At 41.2% G+C, this 22,458-nt stretch overlaps 1 protein-coding gene across 2 annotated transcripts; it reads left to right on the top strand.

Annotated features, from left to right (window-relative positions):
* Positions 1 to 321: 321 nt before the first annotated feature.
* Positions 322 to 22,364, top strand: LOC120557654 (proto-oncogene tyrosine-protein kinase Src-like). 2 transcript variants are annotated; one of them, XM_039798191.1, is made up of 13 exons: positions 322 to 743; positions 8,289 to 8,570; positions 10,221 to 10,320; positions 11,338 to 11,355; positions 12,546 to 12,644; positions 12,903 to 13,006; positions 15,388 to 15,537; positions 15,636 to 15,791; positions 16,200 to 16,379; positions 16,782 to 16,858; positions 16,950 to 17,103; positions 17,240 to 17,371; positions 18,707 to 22,364. In XM_039798191.1, the coding sequence occupies exons 2-13, from the start codon at positions 8,297 to 8,299 to the stop codon at positions 18,913 to 18,915; spliced, it is 1,653 nt and encodes a 550-aa protein (XP_039654125.1). In that variant the 5' UTR covers positions 322 to 743; positions 8,289 to 8,296; the 3' UTR covers positions 18,916 to 22,364. The 2 variants fall into 2 exon arrangements, with proteins under 2 accessions (XP_039654125.1, XP_039654126.1); XM_039798192.1 differs by lacking the exon at positions 11,338 to 11,355.
* The last annotated feature ends 94 nt before the right edge of the window (positions 22,365 to 22,458 follow it).

The following is a 22,458-nucleotide window of genomic DNA, read 5'->3' as shown; positions in this document are numbered from 1 at the left end:
CAAACCGTTGAAGGCCGCAACGATTAAGTTTTAATAACGATATTTATGCGCCGACCCAAAGTTTCCATTCATGAGCAACCGATTCGGCTAGTACTAATTTGGTACTGGATTATACGTGAGATGTATTTAGTGAGTATTTGAGCCGTGTTCTTGTAACTGCTTTTATTACAACAACAAAAACCTTCTCAATCGTGACTCCAAAGGATTTATTAGAGAAGATAAACGGGGGAGTTGTCGGGCCTGCCAACGCCTTGGTGAATTCAACTGTCACGGCGTTACGCAACACGACGTGAATCTTCTCTGGTCTCCGCCGTTGACTGCGTACAAAGCGTAAAATCCAGGCTCATCATATTTGCGCTCTCGTGTTTCGTCAGTGATGCACTATCCCGTGCCTCCCCCCCATACGAGGCATGTCTTCTCCACACCACACCACTCCTGCTTCCTCACATGAATGTACCGCGCCGTCGTCTCTTCCCAGTTGAGCAAGCTACTTCACCGTAGTTGGTGTTCGTCCAGCCCACCGCAGCTGTGCCCTCTGCTCCCAAAGGCAGTCCCCGTCATGACCTCCCCTTTCTGCGATTTTGCCGATATTCGCTAAATGGGATTCGTGGCTGGTCCGAGGTTTCCACAGCAACTGGCCATCCGCTTCCATTATTTGTCTAATGAGGACAGCCATAAGGATTTAACACGGTTCCTCGCTGCGCGTCTCTGATTTTTGGGCTGAATCTCTAGACGCGTTAAAGGTGAGTTAATTAGAGCGTGTTGCGTTTTAATGCGAGAAAATGAGATTTATTTCATAATTCCATCTTGGGTTTTGGTTTTTTTTTACTGCTTATGTCTCATACTGATGTTTTACACACAGTGTCTGATACCCCCCTCTCACACCGCGACTTGTATTTCATTGTTGCACAGGCCATTCAGTCAGTGCTGCTCGCACATTTGGTCAGTGCCACTCAGTCTGTGCCAGGTCTCCGTTGTTGACGATTTACTACACCCCCAGACAAAATGCACACCGTGGTGCACATGTCATATTTCTGACATTCTCGCGACTAAAAAACGCACAAGGGCGACGCAGTAAATCGACTGCGCACAGAAAATACCAGCCAATAACCATCGAAATTCAAAATGGAGCTTTAACAGCACCTGTTTTGATTCATCAGGCCGCATATGCGCTGTGGGCTATGCGAAGACTACCACAGCAGCATTGTCGCCTTTTATCCCCGTTGCCATTCACAAATCCCTGTTTACGTGCCTAATGTGGATCAGTTTGGCAAACACAGACTGTTGATGTTTTTGTTTTTTTCTTTTTTTGTATATATATTTTTGTATTCCCTCCCATAGCAAAGGCGTTCTCAGCTTGACAGCTGCTTCTCCTGTAGGCAGCTACTACCCCACCCCTTGTTTCTTTGAAAGCAGCTTTGCTGACAACTGGTGTTTAATCCCGTGGAAATAGAATTTTAATTATGTGGCTAATCTATTTACAGTCGGTTTTGCGATTTGGACGTATTCCAGCTAATTTCCACACAATAGTGGAATCGGGTTTCCTAAAAAATGACACGTGAATCATGGGAAAGCACAACATTGCATTTTTAACAGTGGACAACCTTAGATGATGGTATAATATGCTATGCCTGATAAACACAAGGGTACATACATACTGAGCAATAACATTACCTAATTGGATTGTTGAATGATTTTTTCTCAAATAATATTTTACAAGCTGAGAGAGTACATAGTGGGTCAAATACATAATGTTCCCTTTCTCAGGGCGGTAGGAGACTGATGTTGGTCTTGACTTGTTAGGCTGTGATTATATTATTATATTGATGAATCTACTAAGTGTTTTCTCGAATTATCAATTGGTCTATGAACATTATCCAATATTGAAAGATATTTCCAGTAATCTTCATATATCTTGTTTTGTCTGGTCAACAGTTCAGTGCACAAATATTTTTATTTCCCAATAAGTGTTCCCAATTGAAGAGCTGGATTTTTGCTATTTTTGCTTTAAAAATTACTAATTGATTAATTATTTATCTAAATGGTTGCTAAATATGTGTTTAATCGACTAATTGATTAATCACCTAATTGTCGCAGCTCTAGTTGGCTACACATGTCAAACATTCTCTTGTTTCTGTTTCTGTTTCTGTCAGAACACATGAAAAGAATAGATACATTTTTTGGAGGTTTTGGAAGTTTATTTTAATATCCTGTAAATCACAAAGACATGCTGTCTGTAAATTAGCTGTCTGTCATTAATAAAATAATTAGAGTTAATAATTTGCTAAAATTGTGGCATCTCTGTGAAAAAAAACTGCCTTTGTGTACTCTTTACCACCCTTTGCCCTCCTTCATAGAGTCTGCTGTAGCTGTAGCAGCTATTCCTCATAGCCTGGATCACATTCAGCCAGAGCCTGCAGTTAAAGATGGACAGAAAACGGAAGTGGGTTTTATCAGCTGTGTGCCACAATCCCCCTCTTCCTTCTCCTCTTCTTCTTTTTGCCTCTCCTCTGTGTGTTTGTCACTGAGGAAGAGGGGAGATGAGATTGGACAGCTAGACACAAGCTCAGACTTTGCAAAGTGAGCTGGGGTCAGCATAGATTTGGGGAAAAGAAAACAGGGAATATCTAATTAAGGCATCCACAGTACTAAAATGGGACAAGACTTGATAGTTATGTGACTGCATTGTCTTTTCGTGGGCCCTCTTTAAATCAACTGCCCGCCCGTTTTTTTTTTTTTTTTTTTTTTTTTTTTCTCTCTCTCTCTCTCTCTCTCTTACCAAGGCTATATATAGGCAATCTGTGTATTATGTATGTGGACTGCACTGTTTCATGTTATTATCCAGCATATAGCAGGCTAGGACAGTGACGCTAATGTGCTCATTTCCGCTTGTTTTGATCTTGAGGAACCATCATTGTCCCCCCTCCCTTGCTGCTACTCCCCAGGGCAAACTGTAATTTTCCCATTCGACTGAAACACTGGCTCGAGCTCCTTCACTCTCTGCAGCACAGTGGCAACTGTTTCCGTCTGTTGTGACTCATTGAGGTTTGTTATGGACAAATGCGCGTGTCCAGAAATGTCCAGTTTGTGTGCTCAGCTTCAGATGGAGAATTACAAATGTGCATGATTAGACGGAGGGAACGTGAGAAAGAGTTACATTCTTTGTGCAGTTGAAACCTGTGCAAAATCAAATGCAAGTTGTACTTAAAGGCAGCACTTTGAAACATTATGTTCTGCACCAAATTACTGCATTTATAGTATGGAACTTTAGCATCCCAGCTAATTGATCATTCAGTTTGGCCTATACAATGAAATTAGAAACCAACAACTTAAGTTTTTCCACAAGACAATGTGCAAATAATTGAGCAGATAATTGGAATGCCTGAAGTAAAGGCATTGTGCCCTGCAGGACAATATTAACTGTAGATCATCAAAGATTTAAAAGATAGGTTAATATTTATTCTTTCTGAATACAACACTCTCATGCTAACCCTAAACTGTGGTCGCTCCTGTCCATACTGGTCCTGAAGATATTCCTTCCTGATGTACAAGACAAAATCCACAGTCCTTGTTCTGTGCACAAATGCATTCTTCAGTTCATCTGAAGCCAATATGAGGCTACAGCCTGAGTTTAATCAAGTATCTTTCAAAGTTAGTAATTTCCATACCAAATTCCCTCATTGTGTCATTGTATATCCCTGAACAATGGCTCATTGTTGAGCTGTGGTGGGGCACAGTATGAAAAAGATGGACTACGAGTCTACAGCCAAATTAAAATTTTGACTTGATGATGGCCTTAGATGAAAAGGCAGATGATCACCGAGGTGATTACAATTCATCCTGATGGGACAATTGCCACAATTGTCAACCTCATGGTGGTGCTTGTGGAAAAGTCAGGAGATCACCAATACCAGTCAGATTCATCACCTGGTCACCATGAACGTCTGTACAAAATGTCATGGCAATCCATCCGATAGTTGTGCTGTGTATTTTGACCTCCATAACTTACATTGGAAACGGCCAGTGTGTGGAACACTCACAGTTGTGTCTAGATGGTAACCCTAGTTTTGCCAAAACTCTTGCGAGACTCGCTGGCTGACGACCTATCCTAACCTTAACCATTCCAGGTTTATGTCTCAGCTCAACCATCTTGCGTAGGGTTGGGCATCAAGAACCGATTCATACTTGGAATCGTTTCTTTATTGGAATCGTTTGGAGGATTTGGTTAATGAAAGAGTCATATTTAAAATGACAGCGTGGATTTATGTCTTTTTCCAGGGCAGATTGGAACAAATAACTTACATCCTTGTAGGCATGTGAGCTCTCTTCCTTTTACTTTTTTCCACTTTCCATGCATTATTCAGTCCATGTACAGAAACAGTTGAATAGAAGACTCTGTCAACACTGAGAGACACAGGCTAGTGATAAATGCACTGCAGAAATTGAAGCGCTCTTGAACTCAATCATGGTTCTGAGGTAAATACCCCTCAGAGAACAGCCTTTGAACGAAGCCTCTATTTGCCGTGATTCATATCTAATCCTTCAAATCTCCTTTCCCACAGCACAACCAGGCACAACTTTATTAACAGTCAGCATGTCTGTTTTTATTGTCTTTTCAGACATTTTTACAGCAAATTTATACCAGAAATGCAGCTCATACTGCTTTAAATTAAGCCAAAACCTACTTTAGAAATAACACTTTTAATAATAATAATAATAATAATAATAACAATGATCTTGTAAAGCGAGGTGAAAGGCAGCAAAAATTTCTTTTAGAATAAGATTTTGATTTCTGTCCTGGGAAAAGGGAAAATAGAGCGTCTCTTTCACCCCCCACACCTCATCCCCCCCCCCACTGCTCAGGTGCCTGTTCTTGTTGCTGTCACTGGCAGTCGTCGCAGTGTGGTGCAGTCTGGTTCTCCCACAATTCTCCGTGCTCCTGTTGAATGGAAAAGCTCACAAGGCACTAAAATCTCTCCTCATCTCCTGTTCCTCATAACCTTTTCCGTCTTTTTATTTCTCCTCTTCTTCTTCTATCTTTGTAAGACTTTAAAATATCGTATTTTCTAACTGTTGGTGTTTTTGTCCAGTATACTTGTGTCACCTTTATCTTTCCTTCTCCATTTATATCATTGGAAGTAGTCACATGTTGGCACGTCTTGACATTAGGGCACTCTGACACCATATTAGGAAAAGGTGTCAGGGTCAGCTACAGTGCTAGCTCTGTTGTTTACATACGCATACTCTGAGGGTTTCAAGGATACTCTGGTGTTTGCAGTGTCCTGGAGAGAACCAGGGGAAAGTGACTGTATGGGGATATGTTTGCAGTGCTGGTCGAGGATCATTACCTCCCTATATCGGTGTGTGCTTAAGTCAGTTTTCTAATCGAAAGTCAAATATTACGTAGTACTCAGTGCATACTGCAGTACATTTAACTTTATGTATACAGTCTTTATTAATAATATGCAGCACTCACTGGATACTTTAACTTTGCAGTATACCATCAATCTGTACACAGATATTGAATCCTCCATCAGCTTTATTGAGTCGTTTTCTAACTCACTCTGACCTCCTTGTATCACATCAACACTAGTATCTCGGTAATTTTACACAAACAGAAAACTTCACATCACAAATGTACTGTTAGAACCAACTTATCTGATATTTTGCTCTATAAAGCACTTTGAATTGCACTGTTGCTGAGATGTGCTATATAAATAAAATTGCCTTGCCTTGTCTTGCCTATAATGATTTCCTTACTCCACTCCTAAAGCATTGTGCTTCTATGGGCTGCGCTGTATTAAGGTGCTCAAGCTTTGGACCATTGATGACAGGAGTTTAGGCTTGGGCCATTTGGCGATCGGATCATATATCAACAGTTGAAGGGATGATGGACAATTGTTTTTTTCTAAGCCGATATAGAAGTGATTTTTAACTAACTTACTATAGGAATTGAGATAGATGTTATAAAAATGATCTCTAAAATTGGTTTCTGGTGGAGTGGCAAGTCTGCCTGCTGAGCCTCGTTAAACAGCACCAATACATTGTAAATCCTTAATTACAAACCAGTTTGCCGTCCCTTTCCCATGGATCTGACACCTGAGGGGCTATGCTTCTTTCGGACAGTTACGCAGCCTCCCAGGCAAGCATGTGAAGTTATATATATATATATATATATATATATATATATATATATATATAGTTGTAATACAATTTTTTTGTCAGTTTACACTGACATTCATTTTGCATTCCCGAGCAGCTTCGCTTAAAAAGAAAAAGAAAAATACATACAGTTAGACAACAATTACACATATAGTACAAAGATGAAAGCACATCAACAGCCATGAGAAAGAAACTTGTTTCATGATATGATATCCTCAGACCCAGATCTTAATTGACAGCATACAGATTTTGGTTTAGCAACAGGATAAACTGGTGAATAAAAGAGTTTTTCAGCCTGTTGCATCTAAACGAAGGGACTCTAAAAGCCTTTGATTTGATGCTTAAATGCTAATTCTATCCTAATATACGGACCACCAATTACCTTTTAAGTAGCACTGGATCTTTTAAGACAATGAGTAGCTTTTACGTGGATTCAAGCACACTTAAGTATATGCTTGTTTGCATATTTACTACGTGGACTGCTAATTATATCTGTTACATACCGTAAGTGCCTTCATTATTCTTTAAAATCTAAAACTGTGATCTGTTGCGGTCCTGTCTGCCCATTCTGCTTATGTTTTGTCCTTTAAACATCTGCTTCCTCAGTGAGCTGACATTTGAGGCAGCAGCAGCACCCAAAGTCCATTACTGATATCCAGAGTAGTTGGCTAAATCGAGCGGTTTATTCTTCACACAGTTCACACAGTCTTGTCCACCTCTCCTCCAGGCCTATGGGCCTATCTCTGTGTGACTTGGTGTTGCACCATGGGATATGTTAACCCCCCAGTGCGCCAGATTACATCCTGGCAAGAGTTGAATCAAAGCTTGCATGACCGTGCTTGAAATCACTCATGCTCGTGCACATTCTCAGCAGCTTATGCGCCCACACATCTCCACAGTAAGATCCTTCCATATCTTTGAGATTTCCCATACCTGTGTAATTATGTTATGCTTGCACATTACACTTATAACAGCCACTAAGCCTCAGCTGTCCATGCAGTACACAACAACCACCTACACATTCTTTTTACAGCCACTGCTAGTTCCTTCCTCCTTGTCTGTTAATAACCCTCCTTGTCCTGTCTATCACACTCCCACAACACTCATACGGATACATGCATGTGTTGGAAAAAGGATGTGAGACGCAACCGTGGCTGGGTGTTAGTGTGCGATAGAGCCTCGTTTCCCAGAGAACGAGGAACAGCTGCACACACACACACACACACACACACACTCACACATACACACACGCAGTGCATACACTTTGTCTGGAACTGAGAGTGCCTCTATTCACAAAGGAACAAGGCTGTTTCATGTGTGTATGACTGTGTCTGTTTCAGCCGGCCTTAAATAGCCGGTCTCGCAGTGAGTCACTCTGCACTCCCTCAAGGGGTGGACTTGGTGTGTGAACACGGTACTCCAACTTTCTGTGGGTGCACTTGACTTGAGCGTGTTTGTCTTTGTCTGCACTCATGATGACAGCGCACTCTTGTTGCATTTATCAGGCTGCCATAATAGATGTGTTCTGCATCTGGATGGAAAGGAGAAGCTGTGTTGTAATTACCTGTAGGAGGTGAAACTGTTTTTGTCCTTGTCAACTCCACAGTGTTCGCACTCTGTTTCATTACAGCCACTGCTCCTTTATTTGTTTGCTTATTGATTCAGAACAGATTGAATCAACAGATAGGGATGCCCTTGAATGTATTTGTGTTGGCTTTTTCAAGGTGTCCTGTTCTCAGAGCATTTGCATGCTAAACGGTTCTAACTGAACCTGGAGCAGCTCCAGGAATACTCTGTGGTGAGCAAAGATGAATGTGATGCTCACAGCACACACTGCTGAGAGGAATTTTAGTTTGAGAAAGGTGAATCAATAGAAACTGAATGAACTGGAGTTTTGAAGAAGCTGAAACCATAGAATGATGTGTTTCCTTGATGGTTATTTGATTGTTTAATCAATAAAATTATTATTAAAATAGTTGCTGTTATTTTTCTCTCCATCGGCTACTTGATTAATCGTTTCAGTGCTATTTGGGATTTAATAGCGATGACAACCCAGAGGAGACCTTTTTTCCATCTCTTGGGACTTAAAGTGCTGCATCCTTACTCATCACTGGCTCTCTTCCCAGGTCTGCACATGGGGGCGGGCAAGAGCAAGCCCAAGGAGCCAGGCCAGCGCTCCATGAGCCTGGACGGCACCATCGGCACAGGCTCAGACAGCGGCCACTTCCACCACCTGGGACCTGCCCAGCAGACCCAAACCCCCAACAGGAGCCCTGCCGTTGGGACAGGCAGGCGGGGGCATACAGGGCAACACCAGCTCGCCCCCACAAACACTCCTGAGCTGGCTCTCTTCGGAGGGGTGGACCATACAGGCACCATCACCTCGCCTCAAAGAGGACCTCTCTCAGGTAGGCGACACTTTGAGAGAGGGGTTAGGTCTGCAAATATTGCAAAATGTTAGGAAATGCTTCAGTCAAATAACAAATGCTACTAAATATATAATATATAATAATATGGTTATTCACTCTCTTGCCAAGACTTAGATGAGAAGATCGACATCACTGTCACGTCAGTAAGTTCAATGTGATATGCTACAGCCAGCAGCTGGTTAGCTTAGCTTGGCATAAAGACTGGAAACAGGGGAACAGCTAGCCTGACTCTGTCCAAAAGTAACAAAATCTGCCTACCAGCACTTCTTAAGTTAAACAATAGCATGTCTCATTTTTTTTTTTAATTCATACAAAATAGAAGTGTAAAAGCAACATGTGGAAGTTTTTTCGGCAGTATATGTGCCAGGTAATGTTTTGGCCAGGTGCAGCAACTTCCAGGATTCTCTGCTGGTTGCCTTGAAAATAGTCCTGCACAAAACCTCCCGTATAATTAGTGAGTTTTTGAGGTGCTATTAGGCAGATTTTGTTGTTTCCAGTCTTTGTACTAAGCTAAGGATTTCCTGGCTTCAGCTTCATAGGGAACGGATATGTGAGAGTGGGATCGCTCTTCTCATCTATCTCGTGGCAAGAAAGAAATTAAATGAATTTCCAAAAAAATCAAACTTCTGCTTTAAATGTGAATGACAGTGGAGTCAAAGTACTCTTTCATGCCCAATGACTGCTGGAAAATGCACAAAATAGTCTACAAAGAGATGCAAGAATACTGTACTCAACCTGCACTTTGGTATTTAATGCTTCTTTTGCACTTCTGGTTGGATGTCATCTGCATTTCATTGGCTCTGTACCTGTACTCTGCTAAATTACAATAAATTTGAATCTAATCTAAAAAAAAAAAAAGTTAAGCCTGAGCAGAGCTGCAGAATGGAAACAGATTCAGTAAGATCTGATGAGAACTTTGACTTATCTATTAGTCCACCCTGACTTGCTTTTAATTTGAGATCACAAAAAAGTCCTGAGAAAAATAGGTAAGAACTGAGTGAGTCCTGAGTAAGAACAGTGAGTCATATGTCAACAGAAAATATTTTCCCTTTCCCACCATTGGCTGTCAAACAAACTTTAAACCTTCTCTTTGACTTTGAAGCCCGCTGTGCCACACTGTCCAGATTTGACTTGACATTAAGCTGTAATGTGTCTAGACTGGCCAGATGGTTCAGTTAATGTTACTCCATCCAGGGAGTGCAGGGCTGCTGGTGTATCTGCTGGCTGCCTCCTCCTGTGCGTCTAATGAGCCGATCGATGATTGGCGGGAGAGCCCCCAGCTTTAGATTACTGGTTCATTTAAAGGAAGGGGTAGAAAGCTACGCATAAAATGGAAAGCCAGTTGATAGGATAGCTTTGTCCTTCACGGATGATCAGCCACAAGCAGAATGAATGTCGATATTTCTCATTATGCCTTTGTAAATTGTTTTATACGGATATGGAGCAGAGGCCAAATATACTGAAGATTTATAGCTTTACAGTGGATAGAGAACAATATCATCTAGGGCTGGACCTGTATTATTGAAGTTAGATTATGGAAGCAAGTGTGAATAGATCTTAACGGGAAGTACCATTGTCTTTAATTACATTGTTCCCTAAATGCGTATTTCTGTGTGTTGTTTCTTGAAGGAGGTGTCACTACATTTGTGGCGCTGTATGACTATGAGTCACGGACAGCGTCTGATCTGACCTTTAGGAAAGGCGACAGGCTGCAAATTGTCAACAACACGTAAGAATCAACAGCCTGTCTCTCTCTCTCTCTCTCTCTCTCTCTCTCTCTCTCTCTCTCTCTCTCTCTCTCTCTCTCTCTGATGCCACAACTTCACAAAAAGATAAATGAACAGATTTGTAGTCGCACACATGAGGTGACAAATGTGTAAATGAATGAACACAGTCAGAGCTGGTTACTGTGGAGCGATCCAGACAGCCAAGTCTGATCCTCTCCATCTGTTGACTAAAATGGAGCAGAACGGTACTTTACTAATGCATTCTGTTCCTCTCGGGCAACTGTCTTCATCCTTATCTTCTTTATAAAGAGCCAGTCGTAGCGTGGTCGCTACACTCTACATATCTTTCCTCCACACAGATAACATCCAAAAAATATGTTTCCCTGTTGGACATCAGCACATGTTGAAGTTTGTCTGCGCTGTGATTTTAGTAGTAGGAAGTGAAATATGATGTGAATTTAAAGCATCTGTAGCATGCACAGGTGTTCTTCTTTTCCTCTGAGCTCTTTCCCTAACTTCCTGTCATAAGTCTGATCTGCTGTTCTTTAATCCGGCACTACATAGTAGGGCTGCAAAATATAATGAATTCATTTTTTATATTAATATTACAGTTCCAATATCTACATTACAAAACAGTATTTGGTGCATGGGATTTTTTATAAACATTTTTAATGCAAATACTGAATAAAAAGTACTGGGACTGTAAATTGAATCCAGAAATCCTGCATGAGGATGTGATCCTTCATGGATAGTAAATGGGGAGATATTTATGCATTCCTCTCTTGTAGAATTATTAAAAATGTTGAATACTGCTGAAATTGAAAATGGAACTTTAAACTTTAAAAACTGCAGCTTGTGTAACCCCACTGTGTAGTCCCACGGCATATCCGGCTCCTCTGCTATCTGTCTGTGCTGTGCTGCTTGCCTTTGCTGTGTCTCCTTGCTGTGTTTTGATGTGTCTGCTGTGTCTGTTATCTCTCCCTCTCTCTTTCTCTCTCATGCTTCATGGTTTCTCCTAGGAAAAAGTACAGCTTCAGGTCAGTAATACTTAATGCAATAAAAAATCTCACACAACCTTTTGTTCACTGTCCCTTTGCTGCTGCGCGGATTTGTCTGTTCAAGCTCGTAGCGTAACTGTAACAAATTATTAAATTGTGGAGAAATTTGGTGCTCTTACTTGCTTGGTAGGTAACATATTGTACACCACTGTATAAAGAGCAACAGATAACATTTTAAAATGTAAACTGAGGGACTACAAGTGGAACAAAAGGTTGCATTTGTCCGTCTCTTTCCTCATTTAACAATGTGTTTTTCTTTCTCTCACTTTGGGATGAGTTGTGTATTTTTTTTAAACTCAATCTTTAGGTTTCCTCTTTGCTTTGTAAAGAACATATGGGTCGTCAGTCAAACAATGGAAGTTTCAACTTGTATCAGAAGTAGACATTCTCACTAAGGCATAATTTGAGGACACAATCTGAATTTGAGGACACAATCTGAAGCATCCTGTACTGCAGATACTGTAATATTTAATCGATTAGTCTGGCGATATTCTACATTTTTGTAATTGGCAACATATCCCATGAAAAGACCAGAACCAATAATGTATTTATCCAACTAACAAGTATTGTCTGTGGAGCCAAAGCCTGATTTAGCTTATTCCTCTGTCCCAGTGCCATATACCTCAATTTGTTTTACTATTAAAACTATTAAAAACACATCAATGAGCCAAACTGTTGCACTGGTTGATATGTTCCTTCATTATGATGAATGTTGGCACTGTAGTTTATTTTGAGTCAAAAAAAAAAAAAATAAAAAATATTTTTTTACACAGGGAAAAAAGTATTCTTTTTAATTGTATAATATTTACTTGCTGGTTAAAAAACAAGAAGCCGCCCAGCTGTTTAAAAATGAACCAATATTGTTGTGACTCGTTTTTAAACATTTACGTCTCCAGTTGGAACCAACAGGTTTGGAGCTGAGAGCCACAGACAGGTTGCAATGTAGGTTTTGGTCTTTTTATGGCAATTGTTGACAATACGAAAACAAATAGACTAATATTATTCTTATTCTTTTGAAGTGTCCTTCCTCCATTAAATATTGTGTCTCTTAATTGGGAATAAACTAAAAGATCATTAAACCAAGAAATGTTATGGTTGCCTCGGTCAGTTTTCTGTTTATGGTTGACTCTCTTGCCCTCACTCTTTTTCTCTTTCTATCTCTGTCACAGAGAAGGGGACTGGTGGCTCGCTCGCTCCCTGACGACAGGAGAGAGCGGTTATATCCCCAGCAACTATGTGGCTCCATCCGACTCCATCCAAGCAGAAGAGTACATTATTCTTCCCTTGTTTCACTCTTGCAGTTTCTTTTCCTACAGATATGACATTTCTTCTTAGTGCCAAGCCTGAATGTAGTTTTATTCTCTATGCTGTACCCGCTAATGCAAAGAGTATAGAGAGAATATATTCCAATATACCATCCAGTACAGTCCTCTGTATTTCCAGTCAAAACCTATTTCTGCCTGCCTGCTCTAGGCGCTCAGTAGTAGCTTTTCTCTGATCTTATTCTCCGTGGCCCACTTTGGCAGGTGGTATTTTGGGAAGATCACTCGGCGCGACTCCGAGAGGCACCTTTTGAACTTGCAGAACAGACGAGGAACCTTCTTGGTGAGGGAGAGCGAGACCACTAAAGGTGAGAGAGCAGACACTCCAGAGGCTACAGGCATTATCAAGGTGGTTCAATTAGGTCTTCTGTGTTTCCGTGTCTGCTAATAATGATGTATTAAATCTCTCTTTCTAAAGCAACTTTAAGAAATATTTAATGTAAAAAAAAAAACATACCTTTAAATGTAGATCAATTTAAATTGACCATGTTATTTTGAAACCTATATCACCCATTTCAGGCTGTTTTACCTGGTATAAGCCCTGAGGCCTCCACGGACAGCTGACATGATTGATCGACTTAATCAAATAGTCGATCAACAGAAAATGAATGTTTTAAGGTCATTTTTTTTAAACCAAAAATTGACAGAATTCACAAGTTCCAGACTCTTAAATGTAAATATTTGCTGGTATAGTATGTTAGCCTTTTGTAATAGTTTGACTAATAGTCGGACATATAGTCACTACTTTATGACAAAAACTAAACGATTCATCGTGAAAATAATAGGGGGATTACATTTTATGAAAATAATTGTTAGTTGCAGCCCTACTTGCACACATACTTATATCTCATGATAAAGGCAATTGCTTTGAAAAATTAAAAACACAACAGAATCACAGCATTACATCAATATCTTTTTGCAGCCATTTTGAAAGACAAATTTTAACTTAAATATAACAACAGACAGGAAATGCATCCCTTGCCTTATCAGATAAAATTCGGACTAAAAAAAACAAGTTTCAAAAAACCTGAGCTTTTTATTTTTAAAATGTGTTAACACTTTACATTTAATTCAAACTTAAACTTTATGTATGACAATTTCTCTGTGTCCCTGAAAGTTTACTCCACACAGCAGATGTGATACTTTGAAATAAATAGATCTTTAGGGACTCAATTTAAAAGAGACAGAACCTTATAATTAAGTCATTTGTTAACTTTCACGCAGGCCCATGGCACTATATCTTTGTTTTTTTGGAGTTTTCCATCTTTCTGTAAAACTCTACAGTCAGATCTAGTCCTTGTGACATCAGTTGGCTCTTTAGGGGGTTGTTTTGGAGGAAGTGGGTGAGAAAGGAAAAGAGTGGAGTGGGCCTTGTGAATGGATAGGGGTGAATCACTCTGCTAGAACTAGGTCAACCTAAGAGGGTGCTGTATTTCCCCCTGGCTAAAAGTCTCTGATCTCCCAACATATACACACTTAGAGAGGGGAGCATGAAGGCATGAAGAAGGGGGAGACTTGTAGGAAAGGGGGAGGATCAGGGAGAGTAGGAGGAGCTCTGACAGGAGGTGTGTTGGCCTCTGGGTGTGTTCTGTATTTGATGTCACATGTGAGGCCCTGTTCTGACCTGGTTTTAAAATCTGTCCTGAGTGATCCGATCACTGTGAATGAGGAATGTGAATAATAATATAAAAGTGCTGCCTTCAGTCTGTCTGTGTGCCGAAGGACGTAACGTTTCTCTGCGCAGCAGCGGTATGTGTGTTAAGATTTTTGGGTACATTTTATGAACCTAAAAATAAGGATGTCTACCGGCAGTCGCCAGGACCTGTGCAGGGGAGAAAGACGTCTTTAAAAGTCTCTGTGTGTTCAGCCCTCAGTACTTCTGTGGCTTCTAACTGAATCTCTGTGGTGTGAAGTATATTATTATTTTCTCAATGCGTCCTGAGTTCATTCACACTAATTCTTAATCTGTCAACTTGTGATCAGATCACTCAGGACGGATGTTAAAACCAGGTCTGAGCAGGGCAGGGGGTGGCAGTAGCTCAGTCAGTAGGGAGTTGGGTTGGGAAGGGGAGGGTTGCTGGTTCAAGTCCCTATACGGATCAAAGTATGGTGGTGGACTGGTAGCTGGAGAGGTGCTAGTTCACCTCCTGGGCACTGTCAAGGTGTTCTTGAGCAAGGCACCCAACCCCCAACTGCTTGGGGCGCCTCTCCATCCTCACTCTGACATCTCTCCTTTAGTGCATGTGAGTGAAAAACAGTAATTTCCCCTTGTGGGATTAATAAAGTATGCATTACATTGGGTATAAAAGGAGCATCCTGACAGTTGTTCACAAGCAAGGATGGGGGAGGTTCAACAGTTAGTCCAACAGTTTAACAACATTTCTCAACGTACAATTGCAGGGAATTTATGGATTTCATCATCTGCAGTCCATATTATCATCAAAAGATTCAGAGAATCTGGAGAAATCTCTGCACGGGGGTAGGGGCGGAGAATTCCAGAGACTATGACCATATAGACTGGACAAGGACAGAAAGGCTTAGTTGAATTTCCAAGGCCCTTAAAGGGACCATGAGGGACTTGCCCAGCACAGCTGCTAGGAAACTCCACAGAGCAGCTGTCACCTGGCCCACATATGCCTGGTTTTATTGTTCTAACCTGTCTCTGTCTGTTGTTTGGTCTTGTTCACAGGAGCTTATTGCCTGTCAGTGCTGGATTATGATAACACCAAAGGCCTGAATGTTAAACATTACAAGATCAGGAAGCTGGATAGCGGCGGTTTCTACATCACATCCCGCACCCAGTTCACGAGCCTACAGCAGCTAGTCTTCCACTACCGCAGTGAGTACTCGGACACATCTGCTCTCTGATGCTTAACCTCATACAACACTGTTGCCCCCAACCTGCCTGTTCACTCTCTCTTCTTTTGCCTCTTTCAGAGCACTCTGATGGTCTGTGCCACGCTCTATCAGACGTGTGTCCTGTGTCCAAACCTCAGACCCAGGGACTGGCCAGGGACGCCTGGGAGATTCCCAGAGAGTCCCTTCGCCTCGACCTTAAACTGGGACAGGGCTGCTTTGGAGAGGTCTGGATGGGTAAGAACTACGCACCACTGCTTTTCAGTGGAATTGATTGAATTCCTCTCACGCCATGGCAGAGAACACGAATATACAAAATATGACGATCAATTGCTCATCAGGTGCGATGACGAGGTGAAAACTGGTAAAAGCTATTATAGCTAACTGATTTCTTATTAAAGGATTACTTTGACATTTTGGGAAATATGTTTGTATGCTTCCTGGCAGAGTTAGATGAGAAGATTAATACCAGTCTGATATGGAAGAGTGGTATCAATCTTCTCATCTAACTCTCAGCAAGAAAGCAAATTTCCCGCGTATTTCCCAAAATGTTAACTGCTCCTTTAAGTCTACATTATATGAGGAGATCTAGCACTTTATCAAAGAAGTAATATAATGGTGTTCTTTTTCTGTGTTTTTTGACAGGCACATGGAATGGTACAACACGTGTAGCCATTAAGACCCTGAAGCCTGGCACCATGTCTCCAGAGGCCTTTCTTCAGGAAGCACAGGTCATGAAGAAGTTGAGGCATGAGAAGCTGGTCCAGCTGTATGCTGTTGTGTCTGAGGAGCCTATCTACATTGTGACAGAATATATGAGCCAAGGTAATACAGGACACAGACTGTAACATAAAGTGCTGGGTATCAAACTTCAGTACTATTTTTGGTACTGAAATTGAAATGCTACTTTAGCGTATTGTGCACAGTCAAGTACTGAAAGCTGGCAGGTTTATATTTGTCAAAATAAAATACACAAAATAAATAAACTAGTTGTTCATTTGGTCATTATCTATTTTATGCATTATCTTTTACACGTGACTCTTTGTAGTTTGGCTTATTTTAAGCTAATGTGCTTGCACTTGATTCTTGCTGTCTGGAGTTTGTACCTTCATGGTTGAAAGTACTTAATTGGAAGTTGCTCGGATAAAAACGTCAGCTAAATGACATGTATTGTGATGTAATCTACCACTGTAGTTTGTCTAAACATTTTTTACCTTGCACTCACAGGCAGCTTACTGGACTTCCTTAAAGGGGAAGCAGGAAAGATGCTTCGTCTGCCTCAACTAGTAGACATGTCCTCTCAGGTAAAATAACTTTCAGTTCAGCCACAATACAAACTACACAACATTTGTATCTATAATAAAATCCCTGTCCTCTCTCCATCACTTTGTCCAGATTGCAGCAGGCATGGCCTACGTGGAGAGGATGAACTACGTCCACAGAGACCTGCGCGCTGCCAACATCCTGGTGGGAGACAACCTGGTGTGTAAAGTGGCTGACTTTGGCCTGGCAAGACTCATTGAAGACAACGAGTACACTGCCAGACAGGGTGAGTCCACATCTCCTCTTTCCACAACAGATTATTCTTTAATTTGTATTAACGTAAAAGCAAACAGACATGATGTTGGAACTACAACATTTTACACATATGTAACTGTTTTCTTTAATTTCCCATGGTTGTTTAGGAGCTAAATTCCCAATCAAATGGACGGCACCAGAGGCAGCTCTGTACGGTCGTTTCACCATCAAGTCAGATGTCTGGTCCTTCGGTGTGCTGCTCACAGAACTGGCAACTAAAGGCAGAGTCCCCTATCCAGGTAGAGACTCACAGAATATATCAGCACCCAAGCAATTTCCCATTAAAACAAGTTTTTCTTTAACAAAATGTTCTTAAACAATAATCCTGCTGCATGATAAAAACTGAAACTTGAAAAATATTCTCTCGATCCAGCTTCTGAAATGTGAGGATTTGGTGCTGTTCCTTGTTGTGACAGTCAACTGAATGTCTTTGGGTTTCGGACAAAACTAGCTATTTGAGGAAGTCATCTTGTACTCTGGGACATTGTGATGGTCATTTTTCACTATTTTCTGAAATTTTACGGACCAAACTAAAATGATCATCAGATTAACCGATTATGAACATAAGCATTAGTTGCAGCCCTACACACGCTTAAACTATAGAATTACTTATCTAATATTTTAAGAACTTAAATGATAAATATCATGCTCTCAAAATACCACAACAAATATTTTGGAAATTAAAGAATTTCATTATTCATCCTGACTTTATTAAAAATTACGGATTTTATTTTGAGGCAGAAGGTCCGTCCCGTTCCCTAAGGGCGTTTTCACACATACCTCGTTTGGTCCGGACTTTCGGACTTTTTAGTTTGATCCGAACCAAAATTACAGGTGTGAAACCTCCCCCGGACCATGGTCCGGATCAAAAGACCAAATTTTGGTCCGACAAAAAGAGGTGGTCTCGGTCCGGACCAAACTGAACCATGATCCGGTTCATTTGTAGTGTGAAAGCATTTTTGGGATGGTTCGGACTTTCGGACCAAATACAGGAATCTCTGGCAGGCTCTCCTCGTGTTACAAGACCGGGGAAGCTCCTTTAAGGAACAGCTCGGTGCTTAGTGAGAGAGAGAGACTGGATATGCGCTCAGAGCAGACAGCTGTCAGCTATCAGAGCAGATAATACATCAGCAGTTTATTTGTTAAGTGGTAGTAAATGTAGGCTACAGTGTATGTTTCCGTTTGTCTCTGAATAAATGCTCCAGAAAGAAAGTCCCGTGTCTTGCTTCTCTACATCACAACAAAACAAAAAGAGCCGCAGCAGTAGGGGAGAGCAGCGGTCAGTTGAATAGCCTAAACTCGGACCCAGAGAGAGGATACGAGAGGACGGGGAAGCCGTCAACAAACCAATCAGTTCTAAGTATCTGGAGACGCAGCTCACGTATGTGATGACGGCAGGACGTACTTTTGTCACGTAGAGATCTTTAGTGCGCTTGCAAAACTGCAGTGTGAAACCAAAACTTACCGGATCAAATGTATACAATGTAACAAAAACATGAACCTTGGTCCGGACCTTGGTTCGGACTTTCATGTGTGAAAACGCCCTAAATCTAACTTCCTGTTTCTCTGGGCAGGTATGGTTAACCGCGAGGTGCTGGACCAAGTGGAGCGCGGCTACAGGATGCCCTGCCCGGCAGAGTGCCCCAGCTCTTTGCACGAGCTCATGCTCTCCTGCTGGAGGAAGGACCCAGAAGAGAGGCCTACATTTGAGTACCTGCAGGGCTTCCTAGAGGACTACTTCACCTCCACAGAACCCCAGTATCAGCCAGGGGAGAACCTATAGAACCACATACACTGAACCGAATCCGGGGGGAGAACCTCAACACAGAACGATCTGCACTAACCGACCTCAGAGGAGCACCTGTGGGAGGATCTGAGCCTGTGAAACTCATCAGGGAGGAACTTGAGATTCTTCTGTGGAAACAAAACCGAGATAGAAACCTGCAGACGTCCCATCATGTGCCATAAAGAAACTGCTACAGAAGAACCTGAAGAACCTCTTTTGTGCAAGCGCTCACTGTTTACTGAAGGTTTGCTTGCAGAAGTGAGGTTAAAGGCTGTAAAAGAGAACTCCTGGTGGACAGACTCTGCATCTGAATTGAGGTTTTCTGAGAGGTGCGACTGATGTGGGTGGAACGGAATCAGGATCTACATACAGAGCAAAGGGGTTAATGAAAAAACCTCCCCTAAAAGAGAGAAGGTCAAGGGAGGTTATTTCGGGCATGAGCTGTTTAGCAAAACCTCCCTCTTTCCCTCTTCTGTTGTGTCTCTTTACCCTCGCCTGGTACCTTCCTTTTCCGTCCACAGAAGAGCACTGCCACTGTGGCTCAGGTGCCAAAGGAAAGTCTGTCTCTCTTAACGTCCTTTATCTCCCTTCTGCCTCTGTCTTCTCTTTCTCTATTTCTGTCTGACTTGCGGTATCTCTCTCCAGTTTTCTCAAGTGCTGCTTCTTCAAAGTGTCTCCAAATAACTCAGCTCTGGAACTCTACATTGCATCTTTATTTATGTTTACCTTGACAATATGCATTTTTTGGTTTAAGGTTTTGTTCCAGTGGCAGACAAAAAAGTTCCTGATTTCTCTTAATGTTTTTTCTGATTATAAATAGGCAAGGTTGTTAGAACCACTATCATGGAAGTGCCAACAGACAGGTTTTGTAAAGGCCCTGACACACCAACCCGATTATCGGCCGTCGGACAGTCTGGTGAGTTCAGTGACTCGAGTCTGTTCGGTGTGTGGCCGATTTAACTTGTTGAATCAGAAGGCGGGCAGTCGGACTCAATGACCAATCTGAATGGTGGAGGGCTAACCCGGAAATGACGAGTGGGATGAGCGGGACTAGAGTCTCTCAAAATCTCACGAAAATCTTTTAAACTGACCTTTGTCGATCTGAAATGAAGACAGATTCAGCAACTGCATGGCCTATATATCTTGCTTAAAATGTTTTCAGAAACACGTTTCTGTGAATTATTTTCGTAAAATACGAGAACGTATTCCGAATGAGCTGCCATTATGGTCTGACTTTGAAATTCCGGAGAAGGCAGACCCACGTGACGCGTTTGTCGAATCAGCTGCCGGTTAAAATTCTTTGGCCAACAATACAGATTAGTGCCGCCTGCTGTTATGGAGACCTATTACGTCTCGCGCACGCACAGAATGTATGCTCAAGTCGGCGTTGCTTCGGTGTGTTCCGAAGCACTTTTTTTTTCCACCAACTCGGGGAGGCAGTCAGTCCGACTGCCTTTTCTGCCGAAGGTCGGCCGTCAGATTGGTGTGTCAGAGCCTTAACACTGAAAATTGGGTCAATTGAATTAAAATGTGAGGCCTTTCTCTCTTGTCTAACCCTCCTTCTCTTTTCTAGCTGTATTTCTTGACATACGCTGAATGGCCACAGCGGCCAGCTGGATCCAACCTCGACTATTAAAAATGACTTTGATGCAGGTAGTGTTTGAATGCTTGTTGTTTTAAATTACCTTGATTTAACTGGAAAGTTGCATTAAAAATAATCAGCACTGTTATGGTGGCAGTAAAAAGCAGTTTTAATAGTAGTCAGCTCATTTCCTCAGAGGCATAAATGGGGTAACTTTCATTAAACATTCATCTGACCTACTAAGAGGCTCATGGCTACCAAACCAATCATATGTTCAATCACTGTTTATATTCAACTCCGCTCAAGATGAGAAAACCCTGAGTGCAAAAGCCTACGTTGTTGTGGGCCAAACAAATCACATTTCGTTACTGCTGTCCATGTATATAATGTTTTATTATCAAGGGGCTTACTTGGGGGTTTTTAGTTCTTAAACTTTCGATAAAAACCTGCTCCATTTCCCCAGTAAACGCCATGTTGGTGAGTAAACTGGACCGATAAACCTGGTACTGTTTGCTGAAGGATTCAAAAACACTTAACAGCTGTGTCCATAGAAATATGCAACCAGGCGGCCCTCATGAAGCTGTTAAACTCTGATCAGGTAACTCTAATAAAACTGTGTTTATAACTTACTATAAGAGTTGATTTTAAAACCAGTTAGCATGCTTTTGTGCAGTTCTTCTCTTGATCATTGGCTGGGTTTGTATTTATGCTGTACTGTACATCAACATGTGTATTTTTACTTTATTCAAGGTTCAGGTGAGGCGAGGGGATCATCCTATAAACAGACTTCTGAACATTTGTGCCATTAACCTACTTTTTTAATTTATCTTACCCACTGCTGCCAGTTCTCACTGTCATATTGTACATACTGTAGCTCTTTAGGATTGGTTTTGTATCATGTAAGCCACTTTCAAATGGCAGGTATTTATGTTGGGTGTCACCCATTTCACAGTGGTTTAGTTTATGACGTAGTCCATGCAGCAATAGTAGATTTAAAGCTATAGATTGTTGCCAAAAAATACTATGAAACTAGTTATCAAAATATGAGCCATGCAGCAATAAGAAATGGCCCATTCCCTCTAAAACCATGAAATTATTATCCGGCGATAAGGAATCCCGATGGCTAATTTAATCAATAATGTGGATGATTCTGAAACCACAATGAAATTGGAGTTTGTGTTGTGATTTGAAATGAAAATGTGGGCAAAGATGTAAATAGTATCTTAAACAAATGACTTTGACTATCATGTAATTTTTTTTTTGTATAGTAATTTGTTTTACTTTAAATGCACCTCCATGTAGAGGTTTTTACACACGCACACCTGCTCCCAAAATGTTTTAATATCAAGATGCTACTGTAAATGGGGCTTAAGGAATGTTTTATTTTTTTATTATTGGACTTTTTTTCTGAAAAAGACTATTTAAAATTGGGCTTGACATAAAGTATATATTTCCAAGAACATGTATCAGTGCTTTCCTCTTTAAGAATTGGAAATCCCCTGTTAGTTGTAAAGCACTGAAACGCCTGTAAGTTACTGGGACAATGTGGAAGTTGATGGGCTCATGACAAGTATGAGTAATGCCAATGTCTGATTGGATTTTCTGTGCCATATTAAAGAAGTGTCCTGTTTTTCTTTTTTACATGTTTTTTTTATGAATCTATGCAGCTTCAGTCTGGCATTCCTACAACTTCATGGCCATTTTGTTCTAAAGTCAAAAACAATGATCATAAACAGAAGGTGTGAGCATTTTGTAAGGACTTTTTTTGTTTGTTTCTTATGTTACAGGATTGCAATGGGTATCGTGCCACTTTATGTTGATCTTTAAATGTGCAATAAATTATATTTCAAATGTGTTTTGATAAGAGTGTGTGCTGGTGTGTGTGCTATCCTTTGACCTATGGATATCATGCTGTTTGGGCATGACTTAGTAACTTCCTGATGAGTATACTGCTCCAC

This window comes from Perca fluviatilis, chromosome 4, assembly GCF_010015445.1.
Source record: "Perca fluviatilis chromosome 4, GENO_Pfluv_1.0, whole genome shotgun sequence".
Lineage (NCBI taxonomy): Eukaryota > Metazoa > Chordata > Actinopteri > Perciformes > Percidae > Perca > Perca fluviatilis.
Note: the sequence above shows the minus strand (reverse complement) of the source record. Positions and strands in the feature narration are given on the sequence as shown.